General features: G+C 35.5%; 3 protein-coding genes across 11 annotated transcripts; 2 read left to right on the forward strand and 1 right to left on the reverse strand.

Annotated features, from left to right (window-relative positions):
• Positions 1–1,962: 1,962 nt before the first annotated feature.
• LOC104092288 (uncharacterized) lies at positions 1,963–10,005 on the forward strand. Of its 7 annotated transcripts, XR_004506011.2 has the most exons (18): positions 1,965–2,201; positions 2,316–2,356; positions 3,950–4,019; positions 4,103–4,251; positions 4,374–4,469; positions 4,587–4,657; positions 5,082–5,143; positions 5,223–5,286; positions 5,402–5,486; positions 6,654–6,780; positions 7,197–7,279; positions 7,437–7,500; positions 7,960–8,075; positions 8,256–8,430; positions 8,551–8,657; positions 8,934–8,978; positions 9,074–9,229; positions 9,654–10,005. XR_004506011.2 is itself a non-coding variant. In XM_009597834.4 (15 exons), the coding sequence occupies exons 1-14, from the start codon at positions 2,126–2,128 to the stop codon at positions 8,424–8,426; spliced, it is 1,275 nt and encodes a 424-aa protein (XP_009596129.1). In that variant the 5' UTR covers positions 1,964–2,125; the 3' UTR covers positions 8,427–8,430; positions 8,502–8,854. The 7 variants fall into 7 exon arrangements, 2 of the variants coding, with proteins under 2 accessions (XP_009596129.1, XP_009596128.1); XR_001968494.3 differs by lacking the exon at positions 9,654–10,005 and having other exon boundaries at positions 8,886–8,978; positions 9,074–9,518; XR_685416.4 differs by lacking the exon at positions 9,654–10,005 and having other exon boundaries at positions 8,922–8,978; positions 9,074–9,518.
• Positions 10,006–12,458: 2,453 nt separating this feature from the next.
• On the forward strand, positions 12,459–15,465 carry LOC104092287 (VAN3-binding protein). Of its 2 annotated transcripts, XM_033655117.2 has the most exons (9): positions 12,459–12,669; positions 12,778–13,040; positions 13,152–13,217; positions 13,778–13,846; positions 13,917–14,289; positions 14,409–14,573; positions 14,650–14,699; positions 14,902–14,962; positions 15,052–15,465. In XM_033655117.2, coding segments are annotated over exons 1-9 (1,242 nt in total). In that variant the 5' UTR covers positions 12,459–12,668; the 3' UTR covers positions 15,246–15,465. The 2 variants fall into 2 exon arrangements, with proteins under 2 accessions (XP_033511008.1, XP_033511007.1); XM_033655116.2 differs by having other exon boundaries at positions 12,460–13,040.
• Positions 13,729–19,923, reverse strand: LOC104092285 (lactoylglutathione lyase GLX1-like). Of its 2 annotated transcripts, none has more exons than XM_018769511.3 (11): positions 19,624–19,923; positions 18,531–18,735; positions 18,312–18,436; positions 18,146–18,210; positions 17,583–17,789; positions 17,415–17,462; positions 16,750–16,857; positions 16,398–16,568; positions 14,985–15,561; positions 14,775–14,858; positions 13,729–14,688 (listed from the first exon to the last, which is right to left on the reverse strand). In XM_018769511.3, exons 1-8 carry the CDS (start codon positions 19,769–19,771, stop codon positions 16,407–16,409), a joined length of 1,068 nt encoding a protein of 355 aa, XP_018625027.1. In that variant the 5' UTR covers positions 19,772–19,923; the 3' UTR covers positions 13,729–14,688; positions 14,775–14,858; positions 14,985–15,561; positions 16,398–16,406. The 2 variants fall into 2 exon arrangements, with proteins under 2 accessions (XP_018625027.1, XP_009596123.1); XM_009597828.4 differs by having other exon boundaries at positions 16,428–16,568; positions 19,624–19,921.
• Between the last annotated feature and the right edge of the window lie 43 nt (positions 19,924–19,966).

Below are 19,966 nucleotides of genomic sequence, written 5' to 3' on the forward strand. Positions count from 1 at the left end.
GTTCATAAAATTTTGTAAGTTTAACTGCGTCAAAAAACTTCAAACTCGTGAGTTTGAAGTTAAAATCTTTTAGACATATGAAGTTGGGCTTACGAAAGCCTAACTTAAAATAAGTTGGCATATTAGAGCAAAATTCATTTGTAGCCACTCGACCAGAACTTATATTACCCGGTAACCATAAAATGACCTCATACAAGTCATAGCCTAAAAACAATAATAAGGGCTATTTTTCTTTCTGCTCCTCCGGTCCCTCACCGCACATTACTGGAAATCAAAGCTGAAATCTTCTGTAATTATTTTCAACTCGTTGTAAGTGATTCGAGTTAGCATAATTTCCGGTAAGATTGGCTCTAAATCCAGAAAAACCTCAGCCTTGCTGGACTCATATCTCCTCTTATTGATAAGGACAAAGCAGGTACTGATACTTAAAATTATCCCAAAGAAAGCTGCAAGAGTAGATCCTATTATCACTCCGAGAGGTCTTGATTTTTCTCTTTCAGAAACGATTGGAGGCTGATTCTGTGCCTTTGCGGAATTCTGTGCCTTTGAGGAATTCTGCACCTTAAGAAATACTCTTTTTTTCCCCTCAAGGCGTGATGTGAAATTGCAGAGAAAAAATCAGGTATTAACTTAAACCCTGCATAGCTAGTGAACTTAGTTTAATTCATAAATAATTTTTTTTAAAAAAAATATATACTAAATAGACTGTCACTATATAAAATATATACAAAATAGACTGTTACTATATAAAAAATATACTAAATAGACTGTCACTATACAAAAAATATACAAAATAAACTAACTATATAAAAAATATACTAAATAGACTGTCAGTATATAAAATATATACAAAATAGACTGTCACTATACAAAAAATATACAAAATAGATATTTCGGGCTATTAGATGTAATATGTTTGGGTCGAAGGGTCATTTCGTGTAAGTGAAAAAAAACATGGGCTATTAAAATTTAGAGGGGCTATAAATGATAGTTTTCTCTATTACTTTTGTAAGGTTGTTATTGAATTTGCCAAAGCCTAACTTCAAACAATTTGGCATATTTCTTGTGCAAATTTATCTGAAATTTGGTTTAGCAATCCCAAGTCTGAAGTTTGAATTTGAAATACAAACTAAACTTCAGACCCCCGTCTATGCACCTTTTAATAAGTTCCACTGCATTTTTTTTTTCCTTCGATTAGGATAAAATTAGTAATAGAAAAATTCCATCGTTGAATTGAAATTAGTTAATCTCCATCCCTGAACATCTCTATATATTAATGAATATGTGAAATTGAACCGTGCTTTTCTTAAAACATGGAGAATTTGAGGACTTGCAGCAAATCATCCCAAGTACCAATATGGATGCAAAACATATTCTAATGGTCAATCTTCATACTTAATTATGCTATTAGAGATACTTGATGCTATTTAACGAAATATTTCTAGTACCAATACGGATTTGACATTGTAATGTCAAATTAAACCTACTTCTCTTAAGATGGGGCAAGGATCTATAACATCAAACTTTGGTTTTATATTTATAACAATAAAGGAGGAGAAGAATAGGTTTTTGTATGAAGTTTGTCAATTGTCAACACTTATAAATTAAATAATTTGAAAATTTTAGATAGATTTTTGTCAGAAATTTGCACTACAAGTTAAATAATAGCAGTGTAAAAATTAGCTATCAAGTACAATTCCGATTAAATTTTTTGTAGTGAAATGGAATATTTTGAGGAAAACTCGGCCAAGAGTTCTAAATTGTTATTTTTGAGCAGTCAACCAGACACACCACTTATTATCCCGTTTGTTCGAGATCAAAATTGCAGCAAAATAAAAGCTTAGAGGACTATTTATGCTGAGAGTTATATTTTAAAAGGATGAAATTAGACTAATTCTTAAATTTGAGGGACTATTTGGTCAAAAACTCACCAAACGACCATAATGGTTATGTGGACAAAAATCCCGTCCTAGGGAGGAAAAGTCAAGTCTAGTACTTGTATTCTTCTCCCCCGCCGGAGTTCAATCCTGCCTCCATTTCATTGTATTACTTCTTGGTTTTCAATTCACAAAATCTACTGTTGATTGAATCAAGAACAAACTAGGGGGAGGGGTAATAAATCTATATGGAGAGAATAATTGGGGAGAAGTACAAGTTAGGTAGGAAGATTGGAAGCGGCTCTTTTGGCGTTATATATCTGGGTCTGCCCCTTCTTCTCTTTTTCTTTCTTTTTTTTTTTTTTTTTTGGAAATTAAGTCTGCTATTATATTTTATAGAATCTGATGGTCTTTTATGGTTTTCTGCTAAATTTTCAGCTACCCACATCGAAACCTTTGAGATTGTTGCTGTTAAAATTGTAAGCTTTCTTGCCTAGATTTTATCTCTCCCTCTCTTTATTTGGTTTAAGAAGTTGTTTGGCAGTTGCTGTTGTTATTCATCTAGCTATGTTAATCATGTACTACAACTTTAAAATTTCATTGTTGATTGTTAAGTGTACCTTGTATTTTGATCAATTAACATTTTCATTATAAAACACCAAAATGATGTGAAATTTATTATACAAAGTGAGCATGTGGCTTAACACCATTTTAGAAGATCCTCATGCTCTTTCTTAAGTTGTCCACTGTTAAAATGACATCCCATAATTTTCTCTAAAAAAATGATATCCATATTGTACACTGCTTTGTGATTTCCAAACTTTTCTCCTTCCCTTTTACGCCCCCTCCATGCCAACTCCAACCAATATGATTAAATTGTAAAGGATTTCGTCTCTGCCACTTAGATATAATCTTATCTCCTCCCTCCCCCCACTGAATAATCGTGCATTTTAGTGGAGAAATTCCTCAACCTCGTCGCATTCCCAACATTAGATGCCCTCCTAAAACTTATATCTCACGGTCCACCGACCATCAGAATTCAAGTAATTGGCTTCTGTAACTTCTATGACATTCACCTGACCATCACCAAATCATATACCTACGAATAACATTCTCCTATGCTATCCCTTGTACCATACATCTTTTGAGAGATGTACTCTAGTATCATTATCCTCATTACAGCCAATGCATCTCGAGTACTTTTCCATTCCCTCTATAATTCACTTCACTAGCTCACTCAATAAGAGTTTCACCCTCTGCTAGTCGTCCAGCATCTAATAATCATCTGAGGAGTTATGCATAACCATTTTCCTAGTAGTGCCATCTTGAAGGTGGGCAACCTTCAGATGGTGTATCCCTCACTGAATGGAAATAAAGAACTTCCTCCATTCCAAATAATATTTGTTCTTTTATCTATTTGCAACATTTGCTTCCATAAAGCATTCTCCTCTTGTGCAAATCTTTCATCGTCATCATCATTGTTAGTGTACTTAGTTGTTTGGACAGATGTGGTTTACTCCTCTGAGCTCTAGTTCCAATTTAGTCCCAAGTTCCAATATCATGGGGTTTCTTTCTGTAGTGGGATTTGGTATGCTCATTTGTCTATGGCTGCTTTGAGTTAATAGTTGAGTCACTTCTTTTGCATTATGTAATTAGCTACTCGTTCTGTCATCTGTATGTAAATTTTAAATAGAAGCCATCCTTGTGCTCACAAAAACACTTTCAAGACTAAAGTGATAAGTCTTCCTAAGGATTATATTTGATTTGTGTTCCTCCATATGTAAACACGTAATACTGATTGACCAATGTAGTTTGTAGATTAATTTGAATCCCATAATTATCCTACCTCTTCCATTTCTATAGCATGATGTATTTCCTGGTTTAATCCCAACAAATAATCTTCTTTAGAATGGATTATTCAAAAAAATACTTACATAAGATGCCCAAACATCAATGACATGGATGGAGGATGTGAGGATATCTAGTTTTAAGCAACATTTGAGTTAGAAATCTTAGTTGTGGTTGCTAGAAAGGCTGAATCAGTCATTTGACTCTGCTCTCTGTGATTGCAGGAAAATAGGCAGACAAGACATCCTCAGTTGCTTTATGAGGCAAAGCTGTACACTATACTTCAGGGAGGAAGTATGTCTTCCTTTATCTTTATGTTTAATGTTTGTTATCTTTGTTATTCATTATTAGTTATTACTTGTTTGTTTTGATTTCAGGTGGTATTCCTAATATAAAATGGCGTGGGGTCGATGGGAATGATAGCGTCCTCATTATTGACCTGCTTGGTCCCAGTCTTGAAGACCTCGTTGTACACTGTGGGAGGAAATTCTCACTGAAAACTGTCCTAATGTTGGCTGATCAGATGGTAATCAAAATATTACATACCTCTGTTTCTCTTTGTTATTGCCTTTGTCCCATGACGTCTATCATGGAATTATGAATAATGGAGTTCATAACTACTGGGGATTCTTTTCTGTGACAACCCAGATCACGAGAATAGAGTATTTGCATTCAAAAGGATTTCTACACAGAGACATAAAACCAGATAACTTTCTCATGGGTCTTGGCAGGAAGGCAAATCAGGTGATGATCTTGTTAGATAAGCTTCACGGTCATGTCATTTAACCAATCATTGGTTTTCCTCTAATATTCTGTTTTACCTTTGGCTTTGTATTCTTGTTGTCCCTATTGATGGAGCAGGTGTACATTATTGATTTTGGACTTGCAAAAAGATATCGTGACCCCGCCACAAACCGTCATATTCCTTACAGGTGTGCCTATATTTGGTTTTATGCAACTTCCCTCTGGAAGCATATGACATTCGCTGTTCAGTATATTCCTTTTTGCCCTGCTCTTTCAGTAACAGAACTTCATTTTAAGTGAAAATTTGATCACTACACTTGCATTTTATTGATTGTTATTATTTTGTTTATGTGATACTTGGTTCTTTGCTATCATTAAGGAGTTGATGATTGAAAACTGTGTATTGCTTGAAATTTGTCAAAATTGAAAAGGCATATCCTATTTATTTATAGAAGAATCCCAGTAGGCTTCACGGCCTAAGAAAGAAACCACTTTTGCTGGTTTTCTGTTTCTTCCCCAGTTTAAATTATTTTTGTCTTTCCAATTACTTGAACAGTGGTTCTTGCCACTTCTTGGTGCTGAGTTACTCTTCTGCCTCCTGTACTGTTACAGAGAGAACAAAAACTTGACAGGGACAGCAAGGTATGCCAGTTGCAATACACATTTGGGGATAGGTAAAATTCTGTTGTATCTTGGTTTCTTATCTCTGAGATTGGACATTGTACTAAAATATCCCCTTTTCAAAATCTTTAGAGCAAAGCCGGAGGGATGATCTGGAATCTCTTGGCTACGTTCTTTTATACTTCTTGAGAGGCAGGTGTGGCCACTTTTCCTCAATGCTATTTCTCATTTACTATTGTTGATTTTTCTTTGGTTTGTTTTTTGTTCTTTTCTGTTATTGAGAAAATTAATGGCTTGACTTTCTCATGTAGCCTTCCATGGCAGGGTCTAAAAGCTGATACCAAGAAGCAAAAATATGACAAGATCCGCGAGAAAAAAGTATCAACACCAATTGAGGTATGTTTTAGGAAGTTGGATGGCTAGATTCTTTTTTTTTTTTTTTTTAAACATATATACTCCCTCCGTTTCAGTTTAAATGACACATTTTTCTTATTAGTCCGTTCCAAAAAGAATGATACGTTTCTATATTTAGAAACAATTTAATTTTAAACTTTTCATTTTACCCACTTTATCCTTAATGCGAAGCTTTTACAGCCACACAAAATATCATGGCCCCACAAAGCTTTTACCCTTAAGTTTTTAGGACCACATGTTTCAAAAGTCTTCTGTTTTTTCTTAAACTTTGTGCCAAGTCAAACTACATCATCTAAATTGAAACGGAAGGAGTATAATATAAAGGTGACATCCCGGCCAACTTGCTTGCGCGTTGGCTGATTCACAGAGTGCCTACTACATCCCTCCAGTATAGGTACTGTGTAACTTGCCTATCAAGACTTAAGTAAGTGGAAAGAATTGACGTCGCCTCTGTTTGGACACCTTGGTTGCCAAGAATGTCACTTCAGCTCTTTGACCTGTAAACCATCCCTTTGGGGGCGGATGACTAGATTCTTCTTCTTTTTGCTTTGAGTTGGTGCATTTTTAATGGGTTAGACTAGAAGGGGCCTAAATAGATTGTTTTATAACTTTAGATTAACTCTCATCCAATCTTGAGCCGAGGGTCCGGAAACAGCTTCTCTACGGGTAAGCTCTGCGTACACACTACCCTCTCCAGACCCCACTTGTGGGATTACACTGGGTTTGAGGTTGTTGTTGTTGTATTAATTCTCATCCAAAATGAGAATTTGGAAATGACCTGTACTATGGCCATTTGAAATCTAAAGCTTCCTTGAGTATCAACTGGCATATTCCAAGCTTGGGCTTTGTCCGTGCTGAATCAAAACCAGAAAAATAAATGATAATCTATCTTACTTGGACTCTTCAAAAATGCCGCCGGATGCGTGTCAGGTCCTCCCTAAGTAGTGCATTTTTGGAGGATCCGACACGGGCGAGGCAAAATTTTTGGAGACTCCGAGCAACACATATGATGATGTATTTCAAACTATTATTGTGGTAATGGCTAATGGGTGCTACAATTAAAACATTATTAGGTTAAGACATACACAGTGACTTTCATTTCATTGCGTTTTATGGATAATCAACTGACGTTCAATTTTCTCGCTATAGGTTTTATGCAAATCTCTTCCAGTGGAGTTTGCTTCATACTTGCATTATTGTCACTCTTTAACATTTGACCAGCGCCCTGATTATGGATTCCTGAAGCGCTTGTTTCGTGACTTATTTACACGTGAAGGTACCGATTTTAAATTCAGATTCTAGCACAAGCAAAATGAACTTGTATTGTTGCTGCATTTCTTACTGTACTCTGACTTCTGGATATGATATTTTCGGGTCTCACATGAGAACCAAAAACAAAGATAGAAATCTGAAAAATGTGTGTGTAATTAGGACATATAAGATTAGGAACGTCAAAAACATCATTAATTCTGTGTCCATAATTATAGAGGGTTAACCTAAGGTGTCTAGCTTAATTGGATTATCTGCCCAGAAAGAGGTATTCAGTACTTTTATAAGTTTCTTGCAAATAGGCTTGATCTTTCTTAGGCAGAGTTCCCAACATACCTGCATTCTTGCAGGATTTAGAGTTATTTTATTGAAGTTTTTTTCTGAATATTGGATTGTGGTGACTACTGTTCTCTATCCCATCAGGGTATAAATTGGATTATGTGTTTGATTGGACCATCTTGAAATATCAGCAGACGCAGAGCTCAAGGTCGCAGCTAGAACTACCAGTTAGTACTTTCATCACTTTGTTTGTCGGCCAAAGTGCTGTTTTCATTGGCTTTAAATATTTTTTTCTCGTGTATGAAGACATCTGGTATTATATATCATCTTTATAAAAAATAAATTTGATTTTATGTTCTTTTCTCTGTCATTTGGAAATTGCAGAGCCTGCATCCACTTTCTGTAACGACGGGCACTGGAGCATTGCCAAAGGTTTTAAATAAGCAAGGTAACTTGTCTTCCGGCTGCAAATTAGCTCTTTGATCTGCTGATTTCGATCTCCAAATATGACAGCCGTTTCTGTAGAATAGCGAAAGCAATTTGTAGTATTGTGATTCTGTCAATTTTTGGAGCTGCTGTATAGACAGAACTTATTAGGGTGGGTGTGTGTGTGTGAAGTAATTCCTCTTTTTGCAATCTGCAGGAAGTTTGATTTTGAACTTTCCAGATGACTCCATTTTATCAGATTAAAACCTCGGATCTAGCTGTTTGAATTATCACAATTCATATGAACTTTCCTTAAGTATGACTACTTTTGCTCCATTTAGCTGACCTTAACCTTGTTATAGTTTTGGCAATCATCGATTCCCTTTAATATCTGCCATATAGAGAAGAGAGGAGTAAATCTCAAATTATATTTTTTGTTTGAGAGTTTACTGATATTTAACTGGTTTTAATCTTCATTTAGGATTTAATAATGCCACGCACTTAGCTGACGCTACAAAGCAGAAGGTATCCGGTAATTTTGCTCGTGGTGATGGATCAGCAACCTATCTGAAACCCGATAATCGTACTGGAAAAAATGTAAGTTCAATGTAAGCTGGAGATTCTTGTTGATTTTATCTATCCGATTTTAATTATATCAAACTTCAATATAGAGTGGCATTTTACCATCAAAAGATTCTTCTTGTTTCATTTAGTGGTCTTGTTTGCTGTATATGCATGCTGCATACTATTGCTCTATTTTTTTTTTATTTGTTACAGATAACAACCGATGCTTCTGTTCCTTCTACATCGTTGGCTGATGCTTTCAAGAGATTCACAAAACACGAAGATTCAATTGAATCTGGAAATGTAGGTCATGCACACAGTGGAAAAACTGGTGCTTCAAGCAGCAAGCTGCATTTCTTAAGCAGGATTTCTTCAGCCAAGTGAACTGGTAGGGGAATCTCAAATTGTTTCTCTTTCTTTTAAGTTGCATCATACACAGCTGCATTTTTCCTTTTACAGGCCATGGATTAATAAGGCTATTCTTTCTCCTTTCTTTGGAAAAAAATAGGGATGATAGTTATTTGACGCGGCTAGAAGTGCAGAAGTCATCTAATGTCTACTTCGTGAAGTTGAATTCACTTGAGCCCTGTGTACCACTAATGTACCTATCTCGAGGTGACTATGAAGTATAAAGCATTGGATGTTGCTGAAAGATGGCCTATCAAAGCTTGGTTGTCTTTTTTATTTTTCTTTGTCTTGAATAATGGGACATTAAGCCAGCTACAGTTCACTATTAAATGATGTGTAAAGTGTTTCTTTCATTCATTTTCTAATTGCGTATAAAAGTGACATTCAAATGTTTGTTTGCTTTATGGCACTCTTATCTGAATTTTATTTCTTTAGTTTCTTTGCAAAAGCATTGATGTTTACGTGAATCAGTTTTAAACCTAGGTGCTCAAGTCCCTGAAAGTTCGAATCCAGTATAGAGCATTTCAGGTATATCAAACATATTTTGGTTGGTGTTCAGGTTCTCACTCTCTTTGTTAGTTGTGTATAATGTAGCTTATTTGCTTAATTTTCATGAAATTCAGACATCTATATGTCATGAATTTTGATGATGAAGCCTGCCTTTGGTGTTGAAGTTCCAATGGGGCGTCATCGTGGCTCTTAATAAATCAACCTTGCCTTTGTTTATAATCCTATACTTGCTTCGGAGATGATGGAACTTCTATCAGCTGAAGTAGCAGGTAATCAATCCGGAATTAGAGCCTTAGCTTTTCTGCTCCTTTATGTTTATCTAATCTTATCTAAAAACAGTCTTCATACCACTTCATGGTGGCCATTTTCGCTTCAAATAAGGCTTTTCATGTATTTAGCTCAATAATATCTTATTTCTCTCTCTGTATTTCTGCTCTTTCAAGTAGTGCATGGGACAAAGAAGTTATCGTAGTTTTGGTAATGTTCTGTCAAGAGGCTAGTTTGTTGAACTTTTTGGCAGAACACTATTTAGATACACCAATAAGTTTGGACCGAGAAGTTTCAATCTTTTCCATTAGCTTCATGTTACATTATTTGACACGTATCATACCCCAGTCGTAATTTTTTGTTTGTTGGTTATTTTGGTTGGTTGGGGGGGTTTATTTGTATCTTCATTTTCATCTTCATCTTCAGCACCAGATGATATTCAACAATGGTGAAATTCAGAGAAAAAAGAACACGGAATATTATTATTAGCGTTGCAAGACAAGATCCTAAGTCGGACAGGTGGTATTCTGGATTGAAACTCACAAAGACCAATCACAAGTCTGAAAATTTTGTGCTGAATTTAAATGAATAGAACACAAGTTTGTTCGTCTAGTTCTTGATGTGGTACAAGGCTTGTGAACCTCAGGGCACTGGTTTATTCAATGTTCAAGTGCTCTTTTACCTGCAAATACAGTGTAGCGGTGTAGGTCTAGAGTTATGTTGCTGAACATACCAAAACTAATCGTCCGTCCGCCACTAATTGGGAATCTTTACTGCATAGCTTCCCATCTGCTGTTTTCTCTCAAACGCGCCATCACTATAAAGGTTACAATTTAAGTATTCAAAATGAAGTTATTATGAAATGTAAAATGGGTAAAAATTTATCCTTATTGAGTTCTTACGCCAAACTAACTGTACTCTGGCAAGTACCGCAAAAACCTGTTGTCTTTTCCACATTCAGACTGATAATTGAAATACTTAGCATTCACTGTTACAATTGGAAGAAATTAATTGGCGCTTCATATTTTTTGATACATATATATATGACTTATTCTTCTTTCAAGGAACTTAGACATCTAGAATTTCTATGTATTTAGATTTACCCCCCCAGAGTAAAGAAGAATACAATGCATTTTAATCCTTTGTAGCGTGCTACTTGCATCTTCAAAACATCTTGCATTCCTCTCCTCCACCAAATGTTTGAAACTATATTTATCTCAATGAATTCTTAAACTGATACTTGTATAATAAAAGCTAATTTTACAAGAACCTATTCAAACTGTGACAAGGACAGTGGAATCACATATTGAATTCTTCTACTGCAAACGCCAAATACAAGGGAAACATGCAAAGGGTAAAAATGGTGAAGGCTGATCTGCCATCTACCGTCTGTTATTAGAAGAGAAAATATACAACGTAAAGGAGGATTATAGTCAAGTTGGAAAATGAGAACGAAACCTCCTAAATCCTAATGTTATTTTTAGATATTTAGAGCGAAAGAAATTACATGCGAGTGTCAAAATGAGTAATATATACAGTTGCATGCAAGTACCCTCTAAGGTATAAAAGTATATTCGTTATAACAAGAGTTGAGGACCTTTGATGCAATAGCCAAAATTTTAAAAGGCAATACATTTTTAATAATCACCAAATTCTCCATCTTCCACACGTAAAATATTTCTACTAAACCAAAATTTCCAAATTTTGGTGATTTCGTAAGCAAATGGTCCTTCCTAAATTTATGTTAAAGTGATAATGAAGGAGGAGTTGGGACCTTGAAAGGACTTAGTGCTCCATTTGCTATCTCTTAAGACATGATTAGACACATAGCAATGATTAAAGGGTCAATTAAAAAGAGATGCTTTCTCTTCTTTCTTTTTTTCCTACTTTGTTGATTGCGTTGGAGTCATAAAACCCCATTTTAAGGTAGATACTTATCTATTTTCTTTCTCTCCTCTTTCTTCCGTGCGGGAAAGCGGGTGTTTAATCATCATTGCTTTTGCTAATGCTTAGATAACTAACCATAAGAAGTGTTATATTTCCCGAGTTAGCAAGCTATGTCCAGGGCTCTGGAGTCTAATCTAGCGGTAGGTAAGAACACATCGAGCTAATTATCCACCGAGTTTCATATCATGTACCATTAGCCCTCGCTTATGTTATAATAAAAAGTAGTGGTTTGCCCCAATTTTTAGTGAAAGTTACTTTACAAAGTATGAGAAAACATGAATAAAGGATGATAAAAACTTACCTGTATATGTGTTTATGCAAATCAATGCATGCAAAATAGGTCTTTCATCCACACATTTATCATTTAATCATGATTAAGCGCTACGTCTTCACTTTAATTTTTAATTGCTAAGGTTAAATTTCTCGATTTGGTGTAAATAGTGTTTTAGGCTGCGGAAAAGCTTTTTGTACCTTAACACATTATTTTCTTTGTTTTTTTCTTTTGACTGCAAAAGACAATACCTTCCCCAATAGAAAGTGGTCAACAACTGAAATATAAGCAAAGGTCCTCATGTAGTTTTTCTTTTATTTCGTTTCCTCACCCCAACCAAGAAAACAAAGAAAATTGATTAATCAAATAAATAATAATGGACAATATTATTCAAATTAACTGTATATAAAAAGTAGTTAAAATCAGTTGGTTAACCATGCCGCTTAGCGCTTGTTTCATGTCAAAACAATTTCTTTAGACATATCAAAGGATACATCATAGTTAAATTAATTAAAATAAAATCATTTTGGGTAAAGTATTATTTCGTTTTTTGTTCTTAAAATTCTTACATATCGCAACAGAGGCCGATGATTCATTCTAGTCGTTGTATCGTTCGTTTTCACAGTTGATGGAAAACCAAAAGTAAGGGGAAAAAAGCCACTTTGAACAAATGGATAAGGCATTCAATTCCATATATACTTCACCATTTGGCTTAAATGTTTAAGAAAAGTAAATGCCCTTTTATCATTTGTGCTGCTGCTGCACACCATAATTTCAGCAGTTTTTTGGACTTGAAAAATAGTATCGTAACTGTGAAACATCATATTTGTATAAGTTTATATCATCTTCTGCTGTAGCTTTTATTACAGCTCTGAAAATATATGCATGTAATGGAGGGTCCCTATTCTTTAATTTTCATGATGAAGCCTGCCGTTCAAGAACTAATCTTTATGTATAAAGAAGAAATAAGAGTAGAAAGACAGAGACAAGTTGAAAATAAAGTTTAAGTGAACTTTTAAACTGGGACCTGTCAATATCCAATGTTAGAATACAGTCTTCCACTTCATTCCTTCTTTTTGAAGGGACTTTTGAATTTTTTACTCACAAGTTACTGAGTCCTACACTGTTATATATCACACTGTTTCCTTCCTCTTTTTTCCATTGTGCTTCACCTTGCATACTATGTTAACTTTCTTTGGTATCAACAGATAGATATAGGCAAAAGTAAGTGTTATTGAAGTTAAAAACATTCAAAAGTTTCACGTAGAACAAAGTTTTTACTTGTTAGTAACTCACTGATCTTCTCCTTTTCAATGGTTGTAATGGAGACAGTGAGATCTTGTGTTGTTAAATGCAAGTCAAATAAGTTGGAAGGGATAAATGAAGACAGTGCAGCAAATTGGCAACCATTGGCATTCCCTCCGCCAGAAACTCCTACTGAGTCTATGGAGTTCCTTGCAAGATCATGGAGTTTGTCAGCTATGGAACTCTCTAAAGCGCTTTCTCACACAAAATCAACAAGTTGTCTAGACGAGAAGATGTCATTCTCTTCGTTGCAAAGTCAACTTGGAAAAACATCGATTATGAAGGAACCTGTAAGCCTCTCTTAGTTAAAGCTTGTGCTTTTGTTCATTTACTTCCAGTTATGGAAATGCTTTACTTTCATTTATTGCTTACAAGTTTCTCTTGTTGTCTTTATATTGCAGCAAGAACAACCACCATCTAACTCAGATAGCCCTCCAGTTTCTCCAAAGGGAAGTGACAATACAAAGGTAAACCAAAGAGAGAAGCAAGAAGGGGAAGGGGGTTCCTATCTATTCTTGCACATGCATGCATGCAACTAAATCTTTTGGATATTTACATCCTTCTTTGAAATTATACAAGGATAACTACACCATTATACTTCGTAAAAACAATTTATCATGTTCCGTTATTCGTATTTCTCAAGAGCACAAAAGGCATGTAAGGGTAGTAACTAGTAAAGTGTATGAAATGCACATGCACTAAAAGAAAGAGGAAATTGACTGTCCTATGAAAACCTGCACTTGAAGAGTTGAATTATAATTAGGCTAGAGGATTAACAGTAGTGGTGTACCATTTTTACTGAATTATATTGAACACAATTACACAAACTAGGCAGTACAACAATGAGTCATGCATTTGGTCGAAAGAATAACCATGAAGTCATCATTATTTTGTGAATCTAATTAAGTACATGGACTCTAGGTTGATGGAATTACACTTTCTTTCTTGGTCCTAAAATTACCCTTATCTCTCTCTGTCTTTCACTTTGAATAACCATAATCAGAACTAACTGTATTGATGTGTGCAGGAATTGTTTTTATTACATCAGGCACTCAATCCAGATTTCCTCTCTAGTCAACATTTGATGAAAGCTGGGGTATACATTTATTTTGGAAATATTTTACTAATGCATCTGAACCCACATGACCAAAACTGGCATAATGCAGCTCTACAGGACCGTGATGCGTGGTAAGACAATGGGTCGATGGCTAAAAGATCAAAAAGAAAAGAAAAAACAAGAGCTTAGAACTCACAGTGCCCAAGTGCACGCAGCAGTTTCAGTAGCAGGGGTTGCAGCTGCAGTGGCCGCTCTTGCAACCGCATCAGTAACTTCTCCAGAGAAGTCCACAACCCAACACAAAACATCTTCAAAGATGTCGACTGTAATTGCCTCTGCAGCAGCTTTAGTTGCATCTCACTGTATTGAAATTGCAGAGGACATGGGTGCTGAACAGGAACAAATCTTATCGGCTGTAAATTCAGCTATTAATGCAAGAACTAGTGGAGACATCATGACCTTAACTGCTGGAGCTGCTACAGGTATCAATCCAACTGGTCAACCGTTATAGAGATGCAAACAATTCTCGTCAACTGTTTCATACTATAAGGAAGCTTAAACAGGTAACAATAATCTATCTCATTGGCATTCACCGTTACAGCATTGAGAGGTGCTGCGATTCTAAGGGCGAGGCTACAGAAAGGAAATGGAGCTGCAGCTGTTGTTCTAGCTGACGAGCGTGTCGAAGGTAACAAAGAATCAACTGTTACAGCAGCTCTGAGCTTTGTTGCCAAAGGGGGAGAACTACTCAAACGTACAAGAAAAGGTACTATGAATTGAGGAACTACACTTACCTTGCAAGAGATACTGCAGTTTTGCCAATAATATTTCTGTTCATGCAGGAGATCTCCATTGGAAACAAGTCTCTTTCAGCATAAATTCTGATTGGCAGGTAATATATGAGAGTACTATTAGACAAATGAACTGAGTTTCAGATCAATGGTAATGTTATATCTGCTCAACTTACATTCTAAAATCCTCAAATAAGTTGTTAGACGGAGAGCAACAAAGTTTACTTGTGCAGCTCACATGGTTGTTATCTCATTCTCCCCTATATCATCAAAACAATAAAAAGCGTATATGATTCATGGTAGCAGGTCATAGCTAAAATGAAAAGCAAGCACATGGCAGGAACATTCACAAAGAAAAAGAAATGTAAGCCCAAAGAAACACTCACTCTAGTATCAAATTGTCTATGTGTTCCTTTATACTTTCATCTAAATTGCTGCTTGATGCGTGCTCAGCTGAGGTCTCTGGAGTCTATTGTGACATAGCAGCATGGCTTGGACGAGAAGAGGAAGGTGACGAGCAGAAGTGCTACTTCGGGATACAAACTGCAGACAGGATGATTGAATTCGAATGCAGAAACAAAGGGGAGAAACAAATGTGGGTGGATGGAATTCAACAAATGTTGTGCTGCCGCATGACCATGACATGACTTTGGATGAACATTTCAAAAGAGAATCGATGTAGTAGCTTTTAGTGTGACTTTCAAACTCTAAAATAAGGCATCAAACCAGAGAAGTAATGGATTTATTTCAGCTGTTACATCTATATACAGGGATAAATTACATATTGAAAAAGGCACTGCAATGATCTATCCTTGGTTAATGATGGAATAGATGATCTGAATGATATCACTGGACAAATTGTGACTATTTCTTCAGAAGCATAGTGCGGGATTGAGATGTTTGAGGTGATACTGTATATGTTCACTCTAATTCCTTCATAAAATCAGCATTATCAACAAAAACCTGCAAGATGAAAAAATTATAGAACTAAGATGGAAAGCAAATAAGGAAAAACCTTTTATCCTTCCTATTCTGATACCTACCACAAGTGGAAGAACTAGTGCTCTAACTGAAGCTGAACATATTATTCCAACTCAGACACATGGTTTGAATTAGTCTTCCCTAACTAGATTACACATGACATCATTTCACAAGCCAGAAACCTTACATCAATCGCCAACCTTATAGTGGTGTATTCTTTTGCCATTTACTGATACATCTTGTGTCTCAATTGAACAGACCTAGATATTATCCAATATACTTCAGCTTTACGATTGCAGAAATAATGTTTTGGTCATCAAATTAAATTTGGAATCCAATCCAGAAATAACATCAGTTTTTCCTAAATTCAACAGGTGCTGCATACAGCGATTCTACACCAAAAACTTAGTCGGTGAAATTAACATATCAATTTAGGAAATAGAGTGCCGTCTGCTCTTCACATATTGAAAGAAATAATGTATCTACAGCAGATTTGAAACACCACTTATCTCTCTCACTCAGTGTCTCCCTGTATGGTTAGAAGTGACTAGAGTTATTGCTTATTCTACGGTAGTCCTAGCCAATGGAGTGAGGGTCTGCGAAGAGAAGTTTTCAGTGATTGATCTTTGTATAACTTTGGTTTTGTCCTTTCTTCAAATAAAGCTAGAAGATATTCTAATGATTTCAAGGGATATAACTGTCTTCAAATTTAAACTAGATACTTTTAAACTAGTAGTCTGACAAAATAAAGCATGGGATGTCTAGAAACAAGTATAGGTGCATTCTCTAATGCTGGAAAGGAAACTACCAGTTCATACCAAAGATAATCATAACTGTTGAAGACTTACTGTCTTCCAACCATCAGGATCAAGGCATGCCATGATCTTGGTGTTGATGCCCGGCAACGGTCCAGGTTCAAGCACAATTTCCCCTCCATACAGTTTTATAGCTTCTGCAGTCTTGTAGACATCATTTGTTCCGACTGCAATCTGCAAAGATATATAACGTCACTTACAAGCTGAGACCTACAGAATTTTTGCAAGTCTTGGAAAGAACCGATGATCAATTAACTTCAAATTAGTTTGTTAAATTTTACTTGTCTTACACAATATACTGAACAGTAATAAGTTCACCTAATTTGTAACAATATATTACAAAGAATGGCGTTACCTGAGCATAACCATTTCCTTTATCATAGCTTTTGACACCATAGTTATATGTCAATTCCAGAACAGCATTTTTGTCTTCAGGTCCATAACCCATGACGGCTATTGTGTTCTGAGAACGTGTTAATTAATAAACAGAAGAGAGACAAAATCATAGATAAGCATTAGGAAATGTCCAAGTAAAAAAAACAATATATGATGTATAGGGAGCATTATTTTAATAAAATCTAAAGGAGAATATAAGAAGAGACACCATCCTAGTGTAAAGACCCAATCTAGCATGACAGGAATTGTGTACCACCTTGAACTTAAAGTATGTTTGAAAAACCAATGGACAGAGAATCAAGAGCAAAAGGAAACACAAACGACAAGTTGTTTTATTAAAGATGTTGCAGCCATAAACCAAATAAATAAACTTTTACATGAGGTGGTTCACACAATTTAACATATGAAAGAATTAGAGTACTCAACCAAAAACATAAAACAACAATTAGAGTGACCTTATGATCTTTACAAACCCCTTTGGAAGCCCTTTAATAGCCAATGTGAGACAATATATAACTCAGTGCACTTTCCAACAACAAGAGGATTGCATAAGCATACGAACAGGAAAACGTACAACTATAACCACAATAGGACAATATTTCGCAAAATAACCTATAAACTCACTTTGTTATCCGGATTATCTCTTTTACGAAGAAGCTCCATGCCAAATGCCTTGAAAAATTAATCACAATGAGGATTTAGTATTTATTGCAATCTAAGAGGACAAGTATGTAAAGAGCAGTTTAAGTTTTGAAGACAGAGAACTTTCATCTAGCAAATGTTGCAGTTTACCTTCTTATAGAAATTAATGGACTGGTCAAGATCTCCTACACGAAGCATTACTTGACGGAAAGGTTCAGGAGTAGGCTTTCTCTGTAAAAGCTCAAAATTGTAGCCATCAGGATCTTCCACGAGGGCAATTATAGTTCCTCCAACCTCTGATTGGACCAGGTTCCAGGTCCCTCCTTTAGCTTTTACTAGGTCTACCGTTTTAGCAACCTATATGGAAAATTCGAAAATTATGTCCCGGTAAATATATGTGAACTTCTATAAATAATTATAGGGAGAAAAAAAGAAGACAAAGAATTACTATTAGAAGAGCTTTTCTAAAGGTGTCTAACTGAAATGCTGGTACTTTTCATGGCAAGATGTATGAAAGTCACCAGCAAGTAATGAGCAGTAGAGTAACTTTTAAAACCAAGACCAATCCAACAAGGACAAAGGTAAAAACTAATCAATTCAAAGGCAACTGCTCTAAAGACCTGTAAAGCTCGTGATCGCAGTTTACTTGATTGCATGATATCAAAGAAGTATAAATTGAACTGATTGAATTTTTCATCTTATGAACAACTTACATCCTCAACTGAAATTCCAAAATGACCAAAACCAGTTCCAATGTCATACTTGTCAACTCCATAGTCTGAAAGCAAAAGGGAAGTACAATGACTGCAACACCCTAAAATATAATAGCCGACTGTCGAACAAAGTATAGTGGCAACTGCAAACTATGAGGAGCCTTACTGTAAGTAAGTTCAACAGCGAAATTTGTTTCTTCAGGTCCATAACCAAGAAAAGCATTTGAATAACCCTCCTCTGGTATGTCTCGTTTTCTTAACAGCTTCATTCCCAAGCATTCAGTATAGAACCTGTATCACAAGAACGTCTCTGATAACTAGTTGGGAATATGAAACATAGCACTGAAGCTTCAAGTTTTTCTTTTCTGTTAAAAAGTAAACATACTTGATCGTCTTGTCCAAATTCCCAACACGATAAACAACATGGAGCATTCTTCTTTTGTCCTTCTTGATCCACTCTGATGCATTTTCATCACTTAGGGCAATATTTGACTGCGCCAGATCAGCAATAGTTCCACTTTCGATCACTTTCCCTTCGGCGCTAACGGATTCAGGTGCTTTTCCATTGAATAACTGTGACTGAGTGATAGCTGAAAAAATAATGAACTTCAGTTAAGTCCTTTACTAATTCTTCAGTTTTTTATTTCTACTTAAACTAAAGTTATGGTTACATCTAATAGCTCAACTGCTGTAAAGTCCCTTGGTCAGAGTTTCTTAAGCAGCGAATGTAACAAAGAATTTTATGTTCATTAACCGATGCCTCCTACCTTGATTTGGGGTATGGTCTAAACTGTGCAATAGGCTTTATGTGAGCTTGGTTTTTGCTCTACTAGTTCTATTCCCATATTCTTCCACTACCCCTCGCTCGACATCATATATCATGTGATTATTAGTTGATCAGTTACAGCTACTTAGAATAATTCATCAATTCAATGAAATGTGAATTATTAGTAGCTCAGTTGGCTACTTAAACTTTTCACCTTGTTGGTGAGGGTTCGATTCCCTACCTTGTAATCCCCTCTCCTATTTCCCCTTCCCCTACCTCCAATTTTTTTCTAAAAAAGAAATGCAATGATATATGCTACATCTTTGATGTTCTAAGAGTTGAAAGATCTTCAAGAAAACCCATTAGTCAAAATAATTTTTAATTCAGGTGATATTAACAAAGTGTAATCTTAGGTTTATGAGCTCGGCATTAAAAAACCTTTAAAGCTAAATCTAGCTTTGAGCAGTAAGACACTAAGACCCTTTCTTTCATTTCTTTTTTTCATTTGGGATTTAGATATTCAAGTAAATTTGTCTGTTTTCTTTTTCTCATATCATCTTTTTCTTATAGTCAGTTTGTTATTTGAATTGAAGTTGGATGAGATAAGAATAAAAGGCCATTCTTTTTTCAGTTAGTTATCCAATAATGTAGAAAAATCACGTAGCAATAATTTATTCATAAGAACTGCATAAGAAGAATGAAATGCAAGAACCTGTACTGAATTGAAATAAAGCAATACGACGAGATGAACTGTAAGCACAAGGCACAAAGACACTGCACCCATTACTTGAAGAAGTAGAAGAAGGAAAAATGGAGTTCAATGGCTGTTGAATTTTAGGAGAAAATATTTGTAAAGCCATTTGTTTGTCTGGAATCAACTGTAACACCTCTGTCCTCTCTATCTATCAACCTTTATCCTAACTTTATTTGGCTGATTTATACGTATGGGTGTGGATAAAAGAGGAGAAAACTTGAATGGTCCCTTAATTATGGCTGAAGGAATTATTTGTTAGAGATTAGTGCAAATGGTATTACATCTGTTGGGTAGTAGTATT

The sequence above is a fragment of the Nicotiana tomentosiformis genome, chromosome 8, assembly GCF_000390325.3.
Source record: "Nicotiana tomentosiformis chromosome 8, ASM39032v3, whole genome shotgun sequence".
NCBI classification, from domain to species: Eukaryota; Viridiplantae; Streptophyta; class Magnoliopsida; order Solanales; family Solanaceae; genus Nicotiana; species Nicotiana tomentosiformis.

What these genes read in the sequence shown, in the direction of transcription:
- LOC104092285 (XM_009597828.4), bottom strand. Translation starts at nt 19,771, where the DNA reads ATGGCTTTACAAATATTTTCTCCTAAAATTCAACAGCCATTGAACTCC. An exon ending in CGCTGTTGAACTTACTTACA is followed by an intron (nt 18,211 to 18,311) that starts GTAAGGCTCCTC and finishes TTTTGCTTTCAG; the next exon opens with ACTATGGAGTTGACAAGTAT. An exon ending in AAGGAAATGGTTATGCTCAG is followed by an intron (nt 16,569 to 16,749) that starts GTAACGCCATTC and finishes ATATCTTTGCAG; the next exon opens with ATTGCAGTCGGAACAAATGA.
- LOC104092288 (XM_009597834.4), top strand. Translation starts at nt 2,126, where the DNA reads ATGGAGAGAATAATTGGGGAGAAGTACAAGTTAGGTAGGAAGATTGGA. An exon ending in TAATGTTGGCTGATCAGATG is followed by an intron (nt 4,252 to 4,373) that starts GTAATCAAAATA and finishes GTGACAACCCAG; the next exon opens with ATCACGAGAATAGAGTATTT. An exon ending in ATAATCGTACTGGAAAAAAT is followed by an intron (nt 8,076 to 8,255) that starts GTAAGTTCAATG and finishes TATTTGTTACAG; the next exon opens with ATAACAACCGATGCTTCTGT.
- LOC104092287 (XM_033655116.2), top strand. Translation starts at nt 12,759, where the DNA reads ATGGTTGTAATGGAGACAGTGAGATCTTGTGTTGTTAAATGCAAGTCA. An exon ending in AGGGAAGTGACAATACAAAG is followed by an intron (nt 13,218 to 13,777) that starts GTAAACCAAAGA and finishes TGATGTGTGCAG; the next exon opens with GAATTGTTTTTATTACATCA. An exon ending in AACTGCTGGAGCTGCTACAG is followed by an intron (nt 14,290 to 14,408) that starts GTATCAATCCAA and finishes TCACCGTTACAG; the next exon opens with CATTGAGAGGTGCTGCGATT.